Here is a 25,102-nt window from a genome sequence, read left to right as displayed (position 1 = left end):
AAACATACTGTATGTGGCATTTTTCAACATACTATGTTATGACTTTTCTCACCATTTAAGTACTAATACATCCTCATGTCACATTGACTAATAAGGAAAGTCTCTTACACGTACTGTGTATCACTTTGTATAACTGTATATTATTATGGCATATGGCAGAGTGCGACATTGCTCACATAGGACATAAAAGAGCCAACATCACCCTCTGGTGGCTACAGACGAAAGTTGCAGGTTTTGTATAAATATAACATACAGTATTTATGTTATAGTATGTTTTTTTTTCAGTAGTCTGTTAATACGATACTCTGTTATGGGCTAGGTTCTGGTTAACATATTCAAACATCCGTAGTTGTCTGAATGATGAAGATAAGCTTAATGGAGCTGAATTAATTATTAAGTTAAAATGTTTTTGTAATTTACAAGATACATTTTGGTGTAATGCAATTTGTTTTGCAGTGATACATAAACTGTATCCCCTTCAACAAATACACAAATCTCCCTATCCTCAGTAAATTATGTCTTTGTTATCAAACCAGACCTTTCCTATGTACATTTTTACATGAGCCTTGATGTTGGGAAACGGTTTAACAGTTCATTATCAAAGATCTCTAAAATCCTTACTACTATCTAGAAAAGGACCCATTTATTTTTCACACAGACTCAAAGTGCTGATGTATGCAGCCTTGCTCCTCCTACTGTATACAGCTACATTTTAAATGAAATATTTATGTGACAGCTTCATTTGACAGTAAGATTTAGTTTTAAAATTAGACTAGCTTTCTAGAGATGGTCCCAGTCTACAGCATTACGCATAAACACACACACATAATGGTAATGTATAAAACACACACACACACACACACACACACACACACACACACACACACACACACACACACACACACACACACACACACACACAGTGTGAGGTACACAGCCAATCATCAAAGACGGTTTCAGACCCAAAGTGAAAGATACTTCATTGCTAATTATTTGAATGTCATCACATTCTCATCCTTTGTTTAAGATCCTGCTACATTTGCAGGGGAAATGCAAGTCTTCTTATTACATAGAGGCTAAAATGTACAGATCAGGTCATAAATAAGAGATACATACAATTTTATTTAGTATTTCAAATTAAAGCATTTTTAAGATTTTAAACTAACCAACAAATAATTTCAGGGATACATTTGTTTCCAAAGAAGAAGAAAAAAAATACAACAAGATTTATTCTCAGTGTGTAACATAGCTGGGCTTTGTTAAACATCAATACAACACCCACTGTTCTCATGCACCCTTATGAATCTCTAGCCAGTGTTCAGTTATGAATCTGAAGACTGAGATGGTTGAAATAAAATACTATTATACTATATTCACTACATTTGGCTTTGTGTGTCAATGCATCCTTCACTTCCTTAGGCATTAAATATGACATTTAATTGGAATTATTTGAGTTTAAGTATTAAAATAGTTATGTCATTCAAAAGTGTAATTCTGGCTTGTAGTGATATATACTTTGTATGAAACCTGAGGTTCTGGACCCTGTTGCCATGGCACCAGTAAAATTACTATAAAAATGTAGGCCTGGTAAAAATCTACTACAGTGAAGCTACAGTAACTACACATACATGTTCCCCCAAAGAAGTGTGGGTTGATATACTTTAGATGTGGACTGATGTAATGGAGTTGTGATGTATAAAGCATCGGTGCTGAGGAAAAAGTGCATTTCTTTGGAAGTATTAAAAATTAAACAAAACTGATGGACTCTTCCATGTCATGGTTGTCCCAATGGCACTGGACATGCAGTCACAACGCATCTTGCACGGCGCAGCTGAGGCCACTCAGCCTGTAAATGTTTCAATGGAGAGAGCAGAATTTAAAGGTATCCAGTGTCTTTACAGTCCTCGGTCGTCACAGTGCGGCCGAAAGGTCCTCATGTCGTAGAACTTTGTAGGTGAGCCAGTAGAGGACATTAAACATGAGGAAACTCATCGGGAAAACAGCGCGTGCGATCGTATCAATCCGTTTTGCCCGATCGACAAAGCGCCTGCGGATGTCGTAGAAGCCTAAACCAGGTGGTAAATCTGCAAATATCGGTGTTGCGTCCATTTCCGGTGCACTTCCTGTCGACAGTGCAAGTCCAAAACTCTGCAAGAGCAAACCCTGCTGGGCCAGCTCGTCCTCCTGGGGGGGAAACAGCACAGAATAACCATCTGCTCTCAGTGAGCATCACAATCGGCTGGTGTTGAAGTGAACTGGACGAGGGTACTTACCCGGGCGCAGGCGGTGCACTGCTGGGCCACGTTCAAATGAGGAGCACTGTTGCCTGACGTGTTTTTTCCTTTCACCTTGCTGTCGCCGCTTCCCTGCTGATGGAGGGGAAACACAGCACATAAATAAATGCCATTGATGCAATAATGCATGCATGTTTCAATCTTCATCAACAAGCAGTCATCCTCTGTTTGCCACAAAGGTGCATTAAAGGTGGTGTAGGTGATTTTATTCAGAAACACTTTCTGCTATATTACTTGAAATCCTCGTAACATAGCGATAGCAATGAATAAATGAAATGCTCTGACACAAAAACATTTAAAAAATTTCATCTGTGGCCGTGGCAGGACTGTAAAAACCTCGTCCAATCAGGCCGGAGAAAATATTTGCACAGCCTGCCTGTCTGTCAATGTTTATTTCCTGATTGCCTCACTTTTTCGGTTCAGTGATGCGTTCAAAGTCAATGTCTCTGTGGTTTTTCCAAATGACCTACTCTGCCTTAAATGTGGAATGAGATCACATTTCTGTGTATAGTCGAAAGGATTGGAGCAGATGTTTTTTTTTGTATTGTGTTATAAATATTACAAGGTATTAATGAGTCCTGCAGCTGCTGTCAAACTGCTTAATTTAAGAAATATTTTTAATTTAAAAGGTGGTCTACTTTCTTCCCTTTTTTTTTGTCTCCACATGTGAGGCAGTCGGATGCTGAGAACAGTGACATGAGGTGAGGGCGCATTTATCACAGGTCATCGCCGTCTGGAGCGTATAACACACAGCTGAGTGGTGCGGCTCGTGCGTGGCTGAGCGCAGAGAATAGCAGGTGACAGCCGCCCGAGGGTGCTGCGTGGGTGGGATGCACTCACAGCTCTCTGCCGCTGCTGCTGCTCTCGGAGCTTCCTCCTCAGCCTGAAGAACTCTTTGTGCTGCCGTGAAACGAAATTAACGGCCGCGTACTCCAGCAGCGCAGCAAACACGAAGAGGAGACACACCGCCATCCAGATGTCTATAGCTTTCACGTAGGACACCTGTGACACCGCAACAATCAAATTAGTGAAATACAGTAAACATGGCCGTGATGGGCAGTGAGATGACAGGCATGGAATCACAAACTATGTATTACTTTAGTAAACAATTAAATGGGTCCCAATTTTACTATATGGGTCCTAGTTTTACTATATTGTTCCCAGTTTTACTATATGTTTCTGAGTTTCCTATGTGGGTCCCAGTTTTACTATATGGTTCCCAGTTTTACTATATGGGTCCCAGTTTTACTATATGGGTCCTAGTTTTACTATATGGTTCCCAGTTTCACTATATGGGTCCCAATTTTACTATATGGGTCCTAGTTTTACTATATGGTTCCCAGTTTTACTATATGTTTCCGAGTTTCCTATGTGAGTCCCAGTTTTACTATATGGTTCCCAGTTTTACTATATGGGTCCCAGTTTTACTATATGGGTCCTAGTTTTACTATATGGTTCCCAGTTTCACTATATGGGTCCCAATTTTACTATATGGGTCCTAGTTTTACTATATGGTTCCCAGTTTTACTATATGTTTCCGAGTTTCCTATGTGGGTCCCAGTTTTACTATATGGTTCCCAGTTTTACTATATGGGTCCCAGTTTTACTATATTGTTCCCAGTTTGCTATATGGGTCCCAGTTTTACTAAATGGGTCCCAATTTTACTATATGGGTCCTAGTTTTACTATATTGTTCCCAGTTTTACTATATGTTTCTGAGTTTCCTATGTGGGTCCCAGTTTTACTATATGGTTCCCAGTTTTACTATATGGGTCCCAGTTTTACTATATGGGTCCTAGTTTTACTATATGGGTCCCAGTTTTACTATATGGGTCCCAGTTTTACTATATGTTTCCGAGTTTCCTATGTGGGTCCCAGTTTTACTATATGGTTCCCAGTTTTACTATATGGGTCCCAGTTTTACTATATGTTTCCGAGTTTCCTATGTGGGTCCCAGTTTGCTATATGGGTCCCAGTTTTACTAAATGGGTCCCAGTTTTGCTATATGGTTCCCAGTTTTACTAAATGGGTCCCAATTTTGCTCTATGGTTCCCAGTTTTGCTATATGGGTGTGAGACATGGAAAATGAACAAGAGAGAAAATAAAGTAGTTGATACATTCCATAACAAGTATCAAAGTACAAAGAATACTGCAAGACCACGTCAGCACTGAAGAGTTACTGGAAAGAGCCTAAATAAAGTCAGTGAGGGAGGAACTGAAGATTGAAGATGATTGGACACGGATTAAGCCAGGAACAAACCAACAACTGCAACATAACTATGACCTGGACGCCAGAAGAAAAAGAAGAGCAAAGACTACCTGACGGTGCACAGTTGGAGAAAAGAAAAAGAGAAGACACTGACAGGAAATCATAAAACGAGGTGCAGACAATAGCAGCTGAGCGGGAAAGGTGGAACCATGGCAGGATGAAGATAGGCAACAGGTAGCTCAATAAGTCATTAAAAACAGGCATGCAATAAAATGACATAATAAAGTATGCCATTAAAAGGAACAGTAGTTTTTCAGTGATGAAAACTGAAGCATATGTAAAAAAGCAAAAAAAAAAGCAATAGTGGGTCAAAAAAAATTCTTATAAAATAAACTAGAAACGTTTGTCATCCAAAAAGTCGTACTATCGTATTTCATAATTTAAAAAAAAGGCATAGTATATATTAGCCAATGTCATGAAATGAAAAAAATAAAAAAAGGCATAGTATATATTAGCCCATGTCATAAAATGTACAAAAACAAAAAAGGCATGTTAGAGTAAGCCATAAAAAGTTATAGTATATAGTATGTCATAAAATGTCATAGTATCACAAAGCCTAAGGTGTATTCTCTACTGTAAAGTGTCACAAGCCAAACTTCCCCACCTTTGGAAGTGAGGCCCTGGAGCCGGAGCTCTGCGTCGTCATGGTGAGCACCGTGGTGATCCCCAGCCCGACTCTGGCCGGGGCCGCGTCCATGTTGATCCAGAACGACACCCAGGACAGGATGACGGTGAGCAGGCTCGGTATGTACATCTGGATCAGGTAGTAGCCCATTTGACGCTCCAGGTAGAATTTGACCTCAATGCAGGTGAATTTACCTAACCACAGGAGGAGATACGGGTGCAAACTGACAGTCTTATTAGAAGTTTATTGACGGTGTCTGTCGAGGAAGTTGCTTGGCAGATCGTCATGTGTCATGTACCTGTGTTGTAGTGCTTGGTGCAATAGCCGAGGCCTTTCTCCTCTTTCAGCACGAACTGGGGGAGCGTCAGATCATCGATCACCTGCACCGCCCCCACATCCAGCCATTCAAAAATAAGATCATTCATGGTGTAGCCGACTGGAAGAAAGGCAGAGAGAAGGTATACGGCATGCAATGATAACAGAATATGCATGTGGGGCTTTTCCAGCTGGCCTTGAAAGATCAACTCACAGCTTTCGAGCTGCATCGTACACTTCTGGCTGTCCATGGGGAAGTTTTTCAGATCCATGGGACAGGAAAGGGTAAGTGTCAGCCTGGAAAACATAAAATACATCAGTACACCCATACAACTGTACATTTTGATGCTTTTACGTGTCCTAAAAGGAACAGTGTAGCAATTACCACCCGGGATCCTTTCCAGCAGTGCATGGCTCCTATATGCTTAGGTTGGTAGTATTTTTCTTTTGTGTATAATCACTTGAAAATAAGAATCGTCGTGCTTTTGTTACCATAGAAGAAGCTTTGTATATACAAAGGGACCCATACCCATTAGCTTTTTGTTGAGAGAACCACTAAGTAATTTCCAGGTTGACCTTCAAAACTACGTCATCCCAACACTTTCCGTTGCTGACATTTCTTTTTTTGTTGATGAATGACATCTTTAGCTGTTCATTTTAAAGGACCCCTCTTCTGATTATTCCAGAAAGGACACAGTGAAGATTCTCACACAAATAGGAAGTATTGCAGAGGGAGATGATCCTGATTCAGTGTTGCAGTAGATACAGTGGCTGCTCATACGTGAATGATGGCATAAATAGTAAGACTTACAAAAATAGTCTTACTACTTTATGATCCTGTTATTTTGCGAAAAACAAATAGTCACTTGCTAAGTAGTAATTGGTAACGTCAGTTTGATCCTCTACGTTTAGTGGTTACTTCTAAGGGTTAGTAACCAGAGAAGCAGCTGATGATTTAGTTCACATTTGAAGAGCTTCATCTTTCTTCTATTCTAATGAAAACCATTACGCTACGATTCACCGCTGCTTCACTGCCGCATTACTGACATGATTCTGCTTTAGCCTGCAGTTATTATTCACAGTGTGTGCTGGACGATACAACTGACAACTGAGCTGAACTGGAGTGAAACAAACATGTTGTTGGACCATATAGAGGTTTAGCCCACAACTCATAGAGCTGGAAGTTCATACTCAGTTGGCGACTTAACAAACCATGGAAGTGGGTTTGTAATGTCCTGATAGAGGAGCGTCCTGGTGCACTACTCAGCCAGATTAGCAATTAAAAAAAAAAACAGATCACCTGATGCTGTAGAGGACATTTCCATTCTGGAATATCCGAAGCAGTTTGTTATCAGTCGTAACCTCGTGAAAGTTTGCTCCCTTTTCATTCGCAAAGAACAAGTCAGGTTTCCAGATGGAGTCCAACATTGAAGGGTCCAGGTCCAGAGAGTCGTCTGGATATTCCTTATATGCCAGTCGGGGGTCGTTCCACTGCTGTCGCAGAAATACATTGAGGCGGTAGTCCTAAAGTTTGATCAGAAGTAGAATAGTCATAAATGACAAACAAAATGCAGAGCCACAAGTGGTAACTGTGCCATAGTAGAGATGTATGGTGGCCCTGAGAGCTCAACCAACAGCAAATAAACAAACTAATAAAATAGACAAAAAAACATGATGTTTTGTAGTTGCATCTATGTGTTATAGTGTAGATGGCTTCTTAACTCACTTTGTGTTTTGTCAATTTGCATGTCTATGCATCTCAGTACGGTGTCATTTTAATAAACGCTGTGAAGATCAAGTGAACAGGAATAAATCAAATGCAAGAAATAAATGAACCTGCAGCGTCTCTCAGCAGGCGAAGAGAACTGTGCACGCAAACTCAGTGTGAGCAGAAATAAATAAATACTAACAAACAAGCTTCAGTGCGACAGGAAACTCCACTTAAAATTTCACCATTTAAAATTTGATGGCTCTCCCTCGAGGTATTTTAGAAAGAGCACGAGTCTTTCTGAAGAACAAGCCCATCCCTAAACACTCTGCATGGGTGGCATAAATAAAGGATTTCCCTTTGTTGACAGGGACGGAGAGATGAGAAAATCATAGCTGGCATTATGTGATGAACTTACAAGATGGTGTTTACTGTCTTCAATTAGTCATAATCAAATGACAGCATAGGCATCATGAAACGTGCTCTAATTGGAGAGAAGAGCCAGAAATGCTTCAGATGAATAAACATTAAAGTCTGACTCATCTGATAAATGAGCTTACGTTTACTCCATTACATTCATTTGACATCTTTAGTTCCTTTTTATATTTGCATTGATTGTATTATTAGAAAATGTAATTAATTATGATATTATTATACATTATGCTCCCCAACCAGCAGTATATAAGGTAGTTGAAATTGGCCCCATCTTTACCAGCTGCAAATTTAAAGTGGTGTTTACACGTGACTGCATCAATAATTAAAATCTAATAATATAGAATATTATTCTGAAAGGGCCATTCATGCATAAGGACTACTTTGACTTTTGGTACTGTAAGTATATATTTGATGCCACTACTAGTTACTGGAGTTAGTTTTGAATGCAGGACTTTTAATTTGTAACAGCTTTTCTACAATGAAGAAATGCTATTTCTTACTATGTCCTAACAGGCGGTATTGCTACTTTTCATTATATGATGCAATTGTCACAAGAATCACACACTATAAAAAAACGTGCAACTCAGAGACAAGGATATGAAACAGATACAGTCTTTTTTCTGTATTTAGACAGTCAAAGTTTGTAAAACCAACAATCAGATGATAAAAGCAGATCAGAAAAGTCTCACCATAGTGGTTTCAGTGATGGATCCGAAGCTGTTGATGAAGATGTTACAGGTGACATTGACAGGAGGACCTGACGGGAGCAGATTGTCATCACACATTATAGTCACACTGATATTGTATTAGTATTAGCTTAATATCGGCTTGCTCTCTTCGTAGTGCGCCATGCTGTGTCCACGTATCCAAGGTAACCAGCATGAAATCGTGTTGTCATTTCCAGTACGCTCCCATTAGTGTGGTCCATCTGTCGACCACCGAAACTTTAAATATTTCAGCGACTTATTTCCTTAGAGGCAATCATTTATTGATTCTCTTTTAGTAACATTAGTGTATTTATAGATAATCAGCCGGGAATTACACAGCTTGCACTGACATGGATGTGGAGCAAGTATGAAATATATATGTGATGCGACCCCAGAGACCGAGGGGGAAGGATGTCAGAGAGAGTCGGCTGCCTTCACTCACAACAACAGATCAAGGAGGAGCTGAAATGGGCCCGTGGGGTAAGTGAACATTTCTGACAAATCTCAAAGAGAAGACTGTGTAACAACATCAGAACCTGCGGCTGTGGGTCAGCATGAAAACAGTGACAACACATGACAAAAAAACAAAAAACAAAGCAAGCCTCCTGTGTGAAGACATCATAGCCTGCAGGACCTTTTACTTCTCACCCATCTGTGAAGGATTTGTGCTACTTCACTGCCCAGATTGGTATGCAAACCGCACTCCCCCACACCTGTCACCGGCCACAGAGGCCCCGCCCACTGCACGCCCCCTCACCTTTGAAGTTTGGTCTGATGCGAGCGTCGTAGCCAGATGTGCGTCCCATCAGTTTGTCCAGGAAGTCAGATGGCGAGGGGGCCTTGGCGGCCCTGCTGGGCAGCTTCATCTCCTTACAGAGCACCGACCTGCCAGGTGACGGGACACTCAACTCTGGATGTGCTGATATTTACTCTATGTAATATTCAGTACTTCTTTCAGGGAAAGGCGTTATCTAATTTGTATAAAGATGTAGAACTTTATACTAGGATCAGAGCTTAAGGAGTGCTGAGAACCCAATGATCCCCGAAAAATGTTCCCTTTAAAAAAAACTACATTTTAACATGAGAGGGGCAAGTAGGAGAGAAAAGTGGATCATACCATACCATGATGGGGTCGGGGGGAGGAGGTCTGTTGTTAAAATATCAAGTTGAAAGTAAACCATATACTGTCTGTTTTGTTTTTACCATGTTATTATTATTTTTTTTTAAGTTTTTGTATTGCATTTATCTATGCAATATTTACATAGATACTGGGACTGGGACTCAACTTAAAGCACCCCTAAAAATGGGTTAGACACGCCTATTATGACTGGTTGGCACACATGCATCTTGTAAATTAAAGGTGTCATATTCTGTATACTAAACAATATTCAGTTTAAAACAATTTATTATATAATTATTTAACTTATTCATACAAAGATAAGTTCAAATCTATTATCTATGAAATTCTACAAGCTTCTTTCCCCCGTTCAGTCCCTCCAGCATCTTACATAAATTAACAGTTCCACTCAATTCTTAATTGTCTCTTAATTAAAGATCAGAAATATTTAATGCATCTCATTTTAAGAGCACAGTAATGTTGCCGTGCTTCTTGGTGAAAGAAGCACAGAGATCTAATGTCTTATAAGCAATAGTAATAGTCAGTGTCAATAATTCCACTATAAAATATGCATTTAAAATACATTACAATGGCTGACAGCAAATAACAAATGTCACCGATACATTTGTTAAGGAAGTTTCATTTATTACAACAAAAGATGATCTCTTACCTGCCTTGCAGAAAAATGACAGATGACGTCCACAACATACACAAGATGTGCGATAGCATCCTTAGATAGTAGAAACAACAGATGACAACCCAACAGATGAAAAACAGAAAAAGAAAAAAAAGGAGAGATGCAGGAAACTTGTTGTTGCTCTTCCAGCCAGGCTCTGTCTTCTGGACTCAACTGAGCCTCCCTCCCTCTCTGCAGGTGTCAAATACAGGAAGCTGCTGCTCTATAATTCAAAATGCCTGTGTTTGTCTGGATGACTTCAAGCTTTATCTCTTTTTTCATAGCCATATGCATGTTCAAGGAATTACTGCAAGAATATTTAAAGAGACAGGACCAGCTCTGAAGCACCGTGGCAACGCTGCTCTTCATCACGGCATCAGATTAGCAGAAATGTATATCTTGCTGAAAATAAAACTATTAAGAAGAAAAGATTAGTTATTGAAAGATAAAGTTTTTAATTAAGGTGTCATGTTTTTCCACTGATTAAACTTTGCTGAGTAGTCACACAGATGCTGCAAATCCAAGAGTTTCAACCACTCTCTTCCACTGCCATAAATAAAATGATTGTCCTTAAAATGAGAAGATTTACACGTTCTTCATTATGGTGGTAAATTTGGCAAAAAAGCCACGATCAGTATAGAAATGTTTGAAAGCATAAATGTGATGAAAGATCATTTAAATACAGAATCTTCTTATCAAATACTCTTAATTTACTTAAATGACAATATTAGATGAAATCACAGAATCCTACCTCAAGGTTGAAGAGGAAGGGCAGAAGCAGACCAGTGTAAAACAAGATTGTTTTTGCATTCAAAAAATGAGGAAGGACGACAGCACGAAGTATCAATTAACTCAAGTGTAACACATTTCTGGAAGTGTCAGTACACATCCAGATATCTTTAGCATATCGGTAGCAAAGCTTTCCAACATTTCTGGTCTAATTATTTCATCTTCAAAAATCGCAGGGCAAATTCAAATATACATGTGGAAGCTCATGTTTATTCCTCCATACAGAGGGTAGGAGCAGTTCAGCCATTTACTCATGTAAAATTTATGTCAAAGAAAGCGACGGGACGTTATGGCTGCACGTGTTCTGCCTCACACTTGAAAGGCCATTCCACACTTGGAGCCCACGGTGTCAGATAGGATAAGAAATGTGTGAGAATACAGAACATGAATGCAATCCTAATAAGAAGAAGCCCACAGCTGAAAGAAAAAAAAACCCATTGCTTCTGCATGCTTGAACATTTTTACCTCCGGACAGGAAAAGTAGGCCAAGCTTCATTTTAATGTTGTTCTTGTTGGAGCGCACATTGACTCTGCTTAATTAGATCGTGCTTCTCCACACTGTAAGATGTACTTGTCAGATGCTCTTTATACACGCCCGCCTGTAGCCACTGCTTTTAGCTGAGGTTAGACCTTTGACATCACCTCACTCAATGTAAAAAAGGTCCAATCACTATACAGTATGAGCGTAAAGTAAATTTGCAGAGCGGCGCACGCTGATTAAAATGCTTCCGGACAGATGAGCTCAACCACACAGACTTTAACAACCATCACAGCTCAGAATGCAGGTCAACTTATAAGTCATCGTCAGTGAGAATATCTGGGAGCGAAAGGAAAATAATGGGATCGCTCCGATTTAAAAATAGCCTTTATTGCAGCTTCTCTGGCGACAAGCTGCTCTGATCACACAGAGGAAAACATTAATCCATGCTGAGCATTTTCAGTCTGGTGGGGAAGAAGCAGAAGGACATCTTGACCATCATTTTCAAAAACATGAGAAAAAAAAAAGTTTGGTGGAAAATGAGACTGTGACAAAATAAAACAAACGGGCGCTGCAGATACAAATTCTAAACATGAAAAATACTTCAGACATCATTAACATGAATCCCCCCGTTTTATGTGTATGATCAGTTATGTCTTAAAGAGTGTGGCAACGGCAGCCAAAGTTCAGTTCACTTGAAGCGTGACCTCCCTCCCGGGAAGTGTCGGCCTGATCTTAATCGTCATGGATGTTGAACAGTTTGGCCACTTCATTCAGATCTGCGTGTTCCTCTCCATCCTTGATGATCTACAAATAATGGACAAAAAAATGACAATAACATCAGATTGAAATATAGAAATGACATAATATTGTGTTACAATAACTCCTTGCTTTGACACATTTTTCATACAGTGACGTACCTTCCTTGCGATGGGCATCCTGTTGAACACGTTCCACAGGATGATGCCCACCACCACTTTGTCTCTCAGGTAGAAGATGACTCCTTTCCCGTACTCGTCTTTATGTTGCTGCACAGGGGGAGCAGGCGCCGAGGAAGCCACTGGACTAGTAGCTGTGTCCTCCGTTTCACTTTCTGAGCGGATACCGGTCCCTGCAATACATTGAACGGTTAAGACCAAATCTGGTCCAAATTCTTGGTCCTCAAATTCTGCGATTATTTTTGTGGTTAACGGGATTTAGTTTTCATAATTACCCGACTGCTCTGTAGCAGCTTTAGGTGTATCCTTGGCGGTGGCTTTGGCAAACACTCCTACTGTTGGTAGGCTGCTGTCAACAATCCCGATCGCCTCGTATCCCACATCGGGACCCAGGTCACTCCTGTGAGAAACCATGTGAGATACGAGAACACGTTGAGGGAACAATGTGATTTAAAGCTCTCAGAGAAAGAAGCATTTTCTCCCCATCAAGACAGGATGTTTTAGTGCTGCATGGAATTGAATAAAAACTTGAAAACCATACTTTATTTTACACAAGCTTTTTCCCCTGCATCCATAAGCTGATATTGATTCGGAAATGGCCAGTAGTATTGACCAATCATGTTTGAGCATGCTTTGATTGGACGCAGGTGAACAGTCCATGAGGGGGGCAAAAGAGGCAGAATGGGAGTGCAAGCTAATCTATCGGACTGTAAATAATGAGCGCCGCACATAGGAGGACGTTTTGTCCCGGACATCAGTTATCAGATATCTTCCTGCGACACCAGAACACCTGAAATCTTAGCAGTGGCTCCCAGAAGCTAAATCCTTGTCAGACCGATAATTGATGGGTTCAGAGATTGAGACACTGCAGCTAGACATACTGCCACTTTGTGCAAAGTAGTGCATCAACAATGTTTTCTATGCAAAACTTCAACAAATGTCTGTTGAAACTAGTTTTGCTGAAGTTTATCCTGCCATGTGAAGTGCAGCAACTTCCAGAACTTTACTGTCAAAACCTGTGTTTGTGTTCCTCACACAGCTCCTGTTCTAGACACAAATACACAGAACAAACAGGGCACTGGTTAGTTGTGAACGTCGGTGACAACCCCCCACTAACACCTGATGAGTTTCAAGCTGGCTGACCACCTGAAGGAATGTCAAAGCCAGATGACCTTAACAAATTGCATGCTGTGCATTCTGCCCAGAGAACCTGTGCTCCATGTGGCATCACTTAAGACTTTTAACCTGTTGGCACTTTTTCCTGTAAAAAGCTTTTATGTCAAGTCAACTGCAGCTGTAAGAAGCACTTGACTTGACTTATACTCTGTGTTTGAAATAGTGAGTTTTATCATTAAATGTTTTTGAAATATGTTTGACGTATGATTTATATGCGGTATTTGGAAATAAAGGCATTCGCTTTTAAACTGAATGTTTTCAATGAAGAGTGAAAATGGAATATGGAACCAGGAGCACCGTATGCTTAGAACAAATTAAAGGGTAACTTTGGTATTTCTCAACCTGCTTGAAGTGACTAATGGGGAAAACTATTTGAAATTGGTCCAGTATTGAGAGACATGTCAAACAAGAGACATACTATAAAAGGTGCTTTGAGAAAGTGTGAGTCATCAGTCGTCGTCAGACTTAATAATAATAGTACAGATTTGAGCCTGCAAGTGTCAAAAACATGCACTTTTAGTGGATTTAAATTGCCCGATATGATTATATAGCAGCCTGTGATCGGCAAATTGTTGTCCACATTAGTCATTTGGACAAAAAAAAAAATATGGGAAAATAGGGTCCAGGATGAAATGCACCATTATGAAAAATAATTGGATTTGATGACCTTAAAATAAATGTACTGTCCAGTGCTGCTGAATTATGATGAGGTTTTGTGTAACACCGGGGACGAATCAGCACGTTTCTGCACTCAAATTAACTGGCCTTCATTATATATCAACATATCATCTGATGAAAACTGCTGGTGCATAAGTCACGATAGTTTGACTAACGTCCATGTGTTTTTTTAGGCTTTTTTTTTTTTTTTTTTTGCAACTCCAGAATTCGCTGGAATGATGTTTTTAAAAGAGTTAGTACATTTATGATGGGATTTAAAAATATCTGACTGAGTAATGCAGCCTTCTGCTGGAAACTCCTAATGTCCTCTAAAGACAGTTTAAATATTTTAGAACTTAATGGTATTCAAGGTTTCAAAGCAATCATGCATGTAAATCTGACTTCTAAAAGGATTAACTCTGAGTCATTTGTGGAATTGTACATGCTGCCCCAGTGCCCACTTATTTAAATGTATTCAGTGGATGTGGACGTGTGCATTCACCAATTCAGACTGGCTCACACCAATATTCTCCTTCATTTCCAGCCCGAGCTGGTTTCATGGCTTGCAGCTACAGCTCTCGTTTGCTAAACGGCTTGAATATGTGACCCATGAGAACCCCGAGCTAGCACCAGGAGCAGGAAGTACGAAGCAGCCCTAATACCCACCAGAACATAGACTGGTGCCAGTAGGGTTTGTTGGCTCCCGTCATGTTCTCTCCAGCTAGTCTTCCGCTCACGACGGCGTGATCGTGGTGCTCCACTCGTCTGCGGCCCAGTCTGATGTCATAGAAACACGCAGCATCTCCTGCCTGAATCCAGACAGAAGGGATTGAGGATATGTGGCATGGATTAGAATTCACAACTATATTACAAATGCAATATATGTCAACAGAGGTGCATTTTTTCTGGACCATAACCCAAGTTTTCCTGAAGGGGGCACTGTAGTAAAAGAAAAGACTGAAAGGCAAACATTTAGGAAACCTTGTGGCTCACGCTGACCTACTGAGTAAACCATATTAAACCTCTAAAGCCCAGCACAGTAAATTCCTGCTTTCAATTTATTTAAGTTCAGTCAATATTTTAGTACTTTTTATCAACTCATTAAAAAGGGGGCGATTAAAAAAAGAGTTGCCTTACAAGTTTCGTACAAGGAGTATCACTAAAGGGAACTTTAATTCCCAAAGCCAGTGACTGTTTTAGCAAGTCACGATCACGATCCTGATGACTGTTATTGGAACGTTTAAACAACCTTATGAACATCAACTTACCACCCAAATATTGGATCTAGCTTGCAGCTCCGCATTGACCCGAAAACCACCAAAGTCAGAGTCCACCTCCAGACCTGCTGACTTAGCAAGGTCAACATTGGGCTCCAGCCCAACAGCTGCAACAATGTGGTCGGTTTTCACCTACGAGGTGAAGCACAAGATAATCAGTAACTTATGAGTAATTTGCTGAATTACACCGGACAAAAAACTTGGACCTACCAATCGCCCGTCCTTGAGTTGGATTTCTAACCTATCGTCTTTGCTGACCACAGATTTCACCAAAGCTTCTGAGATGACTTTGACACCCTCTAGAAAACAAAAAGGAAGAATATTTAATAAACAAAGAAATGAGAAGAATAGAAAAGACAAAAAACTGAGTGTGACATTCTAGAGCACAATATGGACATTAACCTCTCTTGACTTTTTCTGTCGTCCAGTTGCTCAGATACTCAGGCAACACTTTCCCCATGTTTCCCTTCTCAGGGAACATCTGTATCACCTCCAAGTCACACTCAGTAGCTGGGGGGGGGGGAAAGGAGAGAGAGGATGAGCAATCCAACAACATAACAACAAATTCATTGTGTTAAACCTCAGGTTATCGTTTTTCATCTTGTACAGTAATCTTACATCTCCTGCCCAGGGCACAGGCCAGCTCACTGCCCAAGAAGCCTCCTCCAATGATTGTGATGGAATTTATGTTTCTGGAGACCTTATCCAATGATTTGAAATCCTCAATCTGTGAAGAAGTAAAACAATAATATGAAATTGGTAGAGCTATATGACACATACAATTGGCTTATGCGAGTGTGGTGACTTGTCTGCACCCAGACTTCATACCATTGGAGTAACTGAGTAAGTATCTGCACTTCCTTCTGTTTTAATGATTTTAGTTATACTTTGTATTACTTTCTATATTGCTAACCTATTTGAAAGTGGGGGAATCAACATTCAGAGTATGTCTTGTTGTTGAACACTTCCAAACAAATTATTCAGAGTCAAACATATTGCCATCTAGATATTTCCATCATGTTATGACTTTACTTTTTTGCTTTTATACTATCAGCCAGCAATTCCAAAACTGAGAAGAAAAAGCCAACGTCTCATTGTGGACAAACACTAACCTTGCGGAACAATGTTGTCTTCTTCATCACCTCCTCTCCTGCTCTTTCAATGACCTGTAGATTTCTAGGCGCGCCACCTGAAAGCGAACAGCTCAAATCAGCTTCCACCGACTTTAAACCCCACATGGTCATACACACATTTGAAAGGCGTTTACCTGTGGCGATCAAACACTTGTCGTATGAAATCTCAGTATCGTCGTCCAGTTTTATTTTGTTTCCTCTCACATCCATGTGAACAACCTAAAGTGGATCAAATCATGTGTTTGTTGTCAAAAATCTCAATACAATCAATATGTACATTTACATCTGCCAAGGAAACTTCTGACTTCTGGTATATGAATACTATTAATACAACTTTCATGATATCAGCAGGCTGTAGTGCCTGATTTTTAAAGGAAATCAAATAGACCAACCTTTTTGCCAGATAGAACTGCTACTCCACCATTTTCTGCACCATCCAGTTCTTCCGCATTAATGTAAAATGATGGTGGCTGGAAGTAGATACTGGCAAAAAAAAAAAAAAACACACAAAAAGGCATTAAAATCTTTGAAACATTTTTTCTTTATAAAAAAAAACAATAATGAGGCAGAACCTAGCCAAACGTAGAATCATTAGCTACACTAAGAATTTGGCACGTTTGTTTGACATCAGCAGTGGTTGTGTGTGAGTTAACAAGAACAGTGATGTCCACCTGAATAGAAAAAGTACCACCAATGGAAACTCTAATTTTGTAATGAAAGCAAAGGGACAGGACCATCTTTTAACTGACTGCATATAAACCAGTTATCCCAGCAGAGAGACAGGTGTTAAGACAGACAGAAAGAGTCAGAGTGAGACAGAGAGAATTCAAGTTGAAGAAACCAAAAGCACAATACGGGAAACTGAAACACACCTCCTTTCTTTTCCATTCCACTGTTTGAAACGCAGCGTTTCCGTTACACTGGGGTCATCAGAAAACCACAGTTCCTTAGACAGAGGTGGTCTCATGTATGGAGGGTCTGACTCATCGGTCACAATCAATACCTGGTAGCAACAATTCATAAAAGGCAGATACAGCACATGAGGATAACACACAAATGCAACTGAGAAAACTTGGGTACAACAAGGTGAATGATGAACTGAATGCTGACCTTGGCACCGGGGTCTCTGGCTCGAATGGACCGGGCAGCAGCGAACGAGGCGGTGCCTCCACCGATAAGGAGGTAGGGGGTGTGTGAGGGGACCTTGAGAGAGGCAGCTGCAGAGTCTCCTGGAGTTTGCACGAGAGCAACAGCAAGCCAGAGAGACACCAAGGCAAAAAGCAAAAGCAGGAGAGAGAGAGAGACGGTCAGTGCATGATCTTGGATGCTCATCAGTACCCATGAATTATACTAACACACCTGAAGGGAATAAATGGAAAAAGAAATGACATTTTTTCATGTAGTGAGATTAACCTTTATCATTACAAGAACACAAATAACGTGAAATGGACATAAAAAGCAGGGAGAAAAGCTGCAATGAGAAATACAAAGGTAAAAAAATATATAAATAGAAGATGAAATTAACGTTAAGAAAATGGGAGAAAGCATCAGTGTCGGCCCACTTCCCCTCTCCAACTGAGGCTGGACTATGGTCTTACCACTCTCTGCCACAACTTCCGGCTGAGGCTCAGTTGGCTCTGCTGTGGGGCTTTCTGCTGCTGCTGCAGCTTCTGTTAGTGTAACCGGAGCGGTAACCAGTTAAGACAAAATAAACCCTCACATGTGGGAAATGCACATCACTGGTTCCATGCACAGGTCTGACTGAGCGCTTACCACTCTCCACAACGGGTGCAGGGGGCGGCTCTGTAAGCTCAGCGGGGGACGGCTCAGAGGGGGGGGATGGTTCTGGTCATAAAGCGGCAAAGTTATGTAATTCACTCTGATGAACACTAAAGGTAATATGTGAAACGTCTTAAACTGAGCTGTATCTACTAGAAACAGACTCAGGAGAAGTGGAGATGTAAATAGCTCCTGCTTATATTTCCAATAGTATGAATACATTAATGAGGTCAGAGTATCCTTTCCTTTCTTACCCTCCTCAACTACAGGTGCAGCAGCTGGTTCTGCTGCCTCTTCTGGGGATGCTTCTACCACTGGCTCTTCTGCTGTTGAGGGTTAAGATTTGATTCTTTACAAGAGTATATTAGGGGAGGACCATCAGGACCCATGCACTACCCCATTTTACCCTGAGAACGTTCTGCAGAGCAGGTACATATAACACAATTCAAAGTGGAAGCTGCCCGATCTGAAGTTACCTTCTACAGAGACGTCCGTACTTCATACCATCCAGGAGCTGAGTATGGAGTTTGTATGAGTCACTGATCATTTTAACTCAACCATGTGTTATCACAATGATGCTCACAGGTAGAAGACACCTTTCTTTTTGAAGACTTCCTGTTTAAAAAACTGTTGTAAAGACTTGTTGCATCTTAGATACAGTAAAAAAAAATGAAGGTAGGAAATTAAATTAACTTAAAATGGCAGCTTCCAGTTATGAACAATAATATCACATGAACAGTGGGGAAAAAAAACACATTTTGGAGTAAAATGACAGGACGGAGGCTGACATATTCACAGAAAATGCCAGACAGGTTTGGGTCCATTATATATCACAAATATAACAACGCACAATAGGAGTCAAGATATCCAGTGAAAAGACTGAAAACCTCAACTGTGTCTCTAAATAACAGAAATATTTACAGTTCAGAATGGAGGTCAGTATGCGAGTGTGCAAAGTTGCACAGAAACAAAAATATTGATTTTTTTTCATTTGCGTGAGATTGACCTTTATCATTACAAGAACCCAACCGATGTGAGAAGACATGAACAGGCAGGGAGAAAGCAGTTACTAAAGAAAAAAAACTATAATTAGGAGAAAAAGTGTTTGAATTTAACGTTAAGAAAATGGGAGAAAGCATCAGTGTCGGCCCACTTCCCCTCTCCAACTGAGGCTGGACTATGGTCTTACCACTCTCTGCCACAACTTCCGGCTGAGGCTCAGTTGGCTCTGCTGTGGGGCTTTCTGCTGCTGCTGCAGCTTCTGTTAGTGTAACCGGAGCGGTAACCAGTTAAGACAAAATAAACCCTCACATGTGGGAAATGCACATCACTGGTTCCATGCACAGGTCTGACTGAGCGCTTACCACTCTCCACAACGGGTGCAGGGGGCAGCTCTGTAAGCTCAGCGGGGGACGGCTCAGAGGGGGGGGATGGTTCTGGTCGTAAAGCGGCAAAGTTATGTAATTCACTCTGATGAACACTAAAGGTAATATGTGAAACGTCTTAAACTGAGCTGTATCTACTAGAAACAGACTCGGGAGAAGTGGAGATGTAAATAGCTCCTGCTTATATTTCCAATAGTATGAATACATTAATGAGGTCAGAGTATCCTTTCCTTTCTTACCCTCCTCAACTACTCCCGAGTCTGTATCTACTAGAAACAGACTCGGGAGAAGTGGAGATGTAAATAGCTCCTGCTTATATTTCCAATAGTATGAATACATTAATGAGGTCAGAGTATCCTTTCCTTTCTTACCCTCCTCAACTACAGGTACAGCAGCGGGTTCTGCTGCCTCTTCTGGGGATGCTTCTACCACTGGCTCTTCTGCTGTTGAGGGTTAAGATTTGATTCTTTACAAGAGTATATTAGGGGAGGACCATCAGGACCCATGCACTACCCCATTTTACCCTGAGAACGTTCTGCAGAGCAGGTACATATAACACAATTCAAAGTGGAAGCTGCCCGATCTGAAGTTACCTTCTACAGAGACGTCCGTACTTCATACCATCCAGGAGCTGAGTATGGAGTTTGTATGAGTCACTGATCATTTTAACTCAACCATGTGTTATCACAATGATGCTCACAGGTAGAAGACACCTTGCATGAAAAGTTTGGAGGTAGGAAATAAAATTGACTTTAAAGGGCAGCTTCCAGTTATGAACAATCATATCACATTATCAGTGAGGAAAAAATGTTGAGTACTATGACTGGACAAAGTTTGACACATTCACATGAAATCACAAATATAACAAAGCACACCAGGAGCCAAGATATTTGTGCATAACACTGACAACACCAACAACTGTGCCCCTCAAAAACACAAATATTTACAGTGCAGAATGGAGGCGAGTATGTGAATATCCAAAGTTATTACTGACACTTTAGGTTAGTGTAGAAGGTTAGAGGATTGATATACAAGGTTAGACCATTCAAAGAAAACAAATCCCAACAGAACAAACTGAGCATGACGCGTGCATCACTAAACACAAGGTGAATGAAAAAGCAACACATGCAAGAAGAGGACAAAGTCAAGAGAATCATTCATAAATTCAAAATATATCTAGTACTCCGATAGGGCTACATTCTTGAGTGAGTGCTCTGATTAAAATTCAGGCCTATTCGCTTTACTGGGAAACTGCCCCGGGTTAGACCCAGAAAATGCTGGAGGGATTATATAGCCTATCTCGCCTGGGAACGCCTCGGGTTCCCCAGGAGCTGGAAAGCGTTGCTGGAGAACGTCTGGAATTCCTTCCTAAGCCTGCTCACTGGCCCAGAAAAAGCAATGCATGGGATATTCGTTTATTTTTAAATAGCCATTCTGTATTTATGAATGAATCGTCGTATAGCTCACTATTCGGGGTCACCCCTACAGACGAGACAAATTTAGAATATCTAAAAGTGCCTCATATATAAAAATATGTCATCACATAAAAGTGTATCATTAACATATTTCTAATGTGGGAGAATTGTGAGCAGAGTATAAAGAATGCATTCTGAGAAAAGGCAGAATCATAGAATCATCAGAATCATCAATACACCAGGGGTCTCCAACCTGAGGGCTACCTGAAGTTTGGGAAATTATAGAGAAGGCTACTTATTCTAAACTACTTTTTTTTAAATATATGTCTCGATTTACCATCTAGTAGGCTTTGAAGTTTTTCTCCCATTACTTCTTGGTTCAAACACACTGTTTATACAGGGGGCACATGTTATGCATGCATGTAGAGGTGTAGAAAACACTAGGACAACCTGGGGGCGGTTCAGTTGTTTCAACGGGGGCTGCAATTTCAGCATCGGGGGCTGGAGGGCTCGACTCATCTGGTGAAGGTGCTGCTTGGGGTTCTGGCTCTGGGACGGCTGAGAAAGAAAAAGAGTTATCAAACATTGTACTGAATTTATTAACTCAGACATATTAACTCTAATTAATTTGTGCTATGTGACATTCAGATTTGTATTTACCAGACTGGAAACAGGATTTAAACCAACTTATTTAAACCATATGATAATGATTGAATAAGTTCTCACTTTGGCTTCATCACCGATTCAGAAATAGAGACAAAAAATGTTGCAGCGGTCTATTGTCACCCAGAGCTGTACGACAGAACCTCACATTAGTACAGAGACCGAACAAAACTATGTATATAAACCAGAGACTGTCTATGGTACCAACATCAAGGTCACTGCCGTATTTATGCCTAGATGATGTTATTTTATTATTATTTTAACAAATTGTTGTCATTATGTAGTTATTTCAACACCCTTTTTATCCATTTAGTGCAATTAAACAATTTTGTTGTGACAAAATAGTTTATATTGGGTTCATACCGCTATAGTATACCAGTCAATGTGTGTTCAATTTAATTCACCAAGCACCTGTGATGTTATGAACTCAGAAAGCACGTGTCTGATTACCCGATGTATCTGAGACTACAACCACAACAAGAACAAAGCAGCAATTATGATTATTTCAGTCCTGATTGATGGAACATCGTCAGTGTCTTGCACGAGTGATGCGAATATACACAAATTATCCTCCCATCAAACTTGTATGAATAATGAGACGAAAATTTGCTTTGCATTTAGTGTGAACACAGCTTTACACTAAATAACCTATGATTTAAAAAAAAAAACCTGTTAGTCAGAAGAGTGACACAATAAATACAATACAGTACTCTCTTAAGCCACTTTAGAATGAATCTCTGGGAACGTGTGGGTCTTGCATGAGGCCAAAGGTTGTAGTTTATGCACAAGCTCATTGTTCATTGCAGTGAATATATGACAGTTAAGTGTTACTAACTATAAACTTATTAACAGAGCTGGAATTTGATCTATAAATGTAATGTAATAAATATCAACTCAAACGAGTAGGAAATCACTCACCTTCTGTCTCAGTGGCTTCCTCGGCTGAAACTGAGAAAAAATACTAATCAAAACAGTGACATCCTTAATTGATCATAACTAAAAGCCTATTACAGAGGAATGCTGCAGCTCCAACAGGAACATGTTTCGAATTGTTTGTGGAATTTAGTAAACAGTCGTATTATCACTACAATCATCAATCTAACAGCTGCTCACCAGGCGGCTCTGACTCGATGGGTGTGACTGGTTCTTCTTTGGCTGTTTTATGTGGTCTGGATGAAATTTCATCAATACGGTCCTGATATCGTTTATTGTCCCCCTTGATAGTTTGGTAAGCCTGTGAAAACAGAACATTTGTGAATATACAATAATAATAATATACAAGTACTGAATGTTATGACACACTACACATACTCACATATACACCTCCACCAACGCAGGTTGCTCCAACCAGAAGGACATACAACTGGTTCTCCCTACCGCCCCCTGCAGGCCCGGTGGACATGTGAGCCGCAGGTACGCATCCTGGTATTCTGCCGTTGTTTAACCCTGAGAAACAATTGGACAAGCAACACAAAAAATGTTGATTGGTCAAATCTGCATCAATGTCAGTCAAGCAACTTTGACAGTGCTCACAAAAGTAATCTAAACAGAGGTCAGTCGTAGTGGCAGTACATCTCCAAGCCGTGTCTCATAATATAAACACATGAGTAACACACTGACTGAATGATGAAAAGTGTCATGTTTTTGATTATATCTTTTCCCTGTATGGTGGAGGATGATGGAGTATATTAAAATACTAAACCTTGTGTATTTAATATGGCTGGAGAATGCTCTCCAATATTTGTTTTTGTTTATGTTGATCAGGCTTAGTTGCAGCTATAGGACTGACAACGCCACCTAATCGAGTGATATATTCATTGTTCAGTCAACAACATATGACTTTGTAACAGACACAAACAACAACAAGGTGAGATGTAATATGCATTATCTTCTATGGTTCATATAGCATATGAAAACAACACGGCCATGACCAAGTGTGAAATGTGAAATATGCACATAAGTGGTTGTTGAAGAAGAATGCACGATTACAACTTCTGAAAAGTTTGCTTTACTTGTGATTCCTCATTATAATCAATCATCCCTCGTTACTGCTTCGCTCTCATAACTCCCCAGTGGTTCCTCTCTTCACTCTTGCACCTTCAACCAACCCAAAGGTCACTGTGCAGGAGGGCTATGTTGTACATGCTCACTGTCCGGGTCACAGGAGACTGGAAATATCCAAACCGGCCTCTGAAAGCGTGCTCAGTAGGCGTACCACCTGTTCATGAGCACACTGAAAACCACCACTGTATCATAAACATGTGACACGAGTTTGTTATTCATGAGCGTTGCTTTCTGGCGAGAGCTGCAACCAAACGTTAACGTAACCTTAACGCCAGCCAACGCAGCAGTGACGTATGTTTGTTGCCATTTGCTAGTTTATTCAGTTGACGGTTAGCCGCGTTAACAGCCTCGCGAAGGTCAACACACCTGACCAGCTACCCTGTAACACCCCGCCTGGTTTACCAAACTAACACCACGCTACGAGCGCCGTGTATTTGGACTGACGCTATCTGGGAGACACAGACTTAACGTTACTGCAACTAGCATTAGTAACTTAACTTACCCGCTCGTCTCGCATTTTGCCGGCACACGGTTGAAGTGGTTCTAGCTAGTGGTGCAAGCTTTCTCCACACAGTTTTACATTTCAGCATCGTGGCTCCGCTGTAACGGTTCCCGGTCCAGAAGCCGACGTGTCGGACGCCAACGCGCTAGCAAGTTACCGTTAAATAAGTCCTGCTATCCAGCAGCCAGAAAAGACACACACACACACACACACACTGACAACTAGCAGCCCCGCTACAAGCCAAGGCCAGACACAGGAGACAGACAGGTCACACGTTTCTGGGGAGTCATGGGTAATTGTAAAGACTCTTTGAGCACGGAGAGGGAACGCCACTGGAAAACTCAGTAGGATAACAACGGTGAAAGAAAGATGGCGTCGCCGGTGAAATCAGTGACGGTGTTCAATAGGAGTTCCGCTAGCGACGCATTATTGTTTTTTTTGTGATATGACGGATCAAAGCATTTACTAATCAAACAGTCAACAGCTTCATAGTAAACGTTTATGTTATTTAAATTGTATTAAATGTTGTCACGCCATGTCTCCGCTGTTTCCGGCTCTTTCCTTCAAGACTCTTTGTCAACTTCCGTTATCCCGTTCTTCTTCGTGACATTTCTACAGAGTAGATGCAGTCACAATAGTCTACTGCTGCCCATTATGTAATTTAGATATTTCTTACAGTCTTTAAATATAGCCTACTGTA

General features: G+C 40.6%; 2 protein-coding genes across 10 annotated transcripts; both read right to left on the bottom strand.

Annotated features, from left to right (window-relative positions):
* Window positions 1–1,455: 1,455 nt before the first annotated feature.
* On the bottom strand, window positions 1,456–10,387 carry glra4b (glycine receptor, alpha 4b). 2 transcript variants are annotated; one of them, XM_084028903.1, is made up of 10 exons: window positions 10,141–10,387; window positions 9,111–9,238; window positions 8,336–8,403; window positions 6,804–7,027; window positions 5,718–5,800; window positions 5,487–5,624; window positions 5,168–5,382; window positions 3,135–3,296; window positions 2,274–2,369; window positions 1,456–2,184 (listed from the first exon to the last, which is right to left on the bottom strand). In XM_084028903.1, the coding sequence occupies exons 1-10, from the start codon at window positions 10,197–10,199 to the stop codon at window positions 1,912–1,914; spliced, it is 1,446 nt and encodes a 481-aa protein (XP_083885029.1). In that variant the 5' UTR covers window positions 10,200–10,387; the 3' UTR covers window positions 1,456–1,911. The 2 variants fall into 2 exon arrangements, with proteins under 2 accessions (XP_083885029.1, XP_083885028.1); XM_084028902.1 differs by having other exon boundaries at window positions 5,487–5,800.
* Window positions 10,388–11,782: 1,395 nt separating this feature from the next.
* aifm1 (apoptosis inducing factor mitochondrion associated 1) lies at window positions 11,783–24,672 on the bottom strand. Of its 8 annotated transcripts, XM_084028877.1 has the most exons (24): window positions 24,403–24,672; window positions 23,152–23,282; window positions 22,950–23,070; window positions 22,755–22,784; window positions 21,624–21,731; window positions 20,130–20,201; window positions 19,738–19,809; window positions 19,563–19,634; window positions 18,628–18,699; window positions 18,368–18,439; window positions 18,193–18,264; window positions 17,705–17,823; window positions 17,467–17,597; window positions 16,987–17,077; window positions 16,729–16,813; window positions 16,574–16,650; window positions 16,080–16,188; window positions 15,864–15,971; window positions 15,672–15,760; window positions 15,453–15,593; window positions 14,851–14,993; window positions 12,627–12,751; window positions 12,334–12,524; window positions 11,783–12,220 (listed from the first exon to the last, which is right to left on the bottom strand). In XM_084028877.1, the coding sequence occupies exons 1-24, from the start codon at window positions 24,488–24,490 to the stop codon at window positions 12,149–12,151; spliced, it is 2,391 nt and encodes a 796-aa protein (XP_083885003.1). In that variant the 5' UTR covers window positions 24,491–24,672; the 3' UTR covers window positions 11,783–12,148. The 8 variants fall into 8 exon arrangements, with proteins under 8 accessions (XP_083885003.1, XP_083885004.1, XP_083885006.1 ...); XM_084028878.1 differs by lacking the exon at window positions 19,563–19,634; XM_084028880.1 differs by lacking the exons at window positions 18,193–18,264; window positions 18,368–18,439.
* Window positions 24,673–25,102: the final 430 nt, after the last annotated feature.

Source organism: Eutrigla gurnardus (genome assembly GCF_963514095.1).
Source record: "Eutrigla gurnardus genome assembly, chromosome: 15".
NCBI lineage: Eukaryota > Metazoa > Chordata > Actinopteri > Perciformes > Triglidae > Eutrigla > Eutrigla gurnardus.
This window is presented reverse-complemented; position numbering and strand designations above follow the sequence as displayed.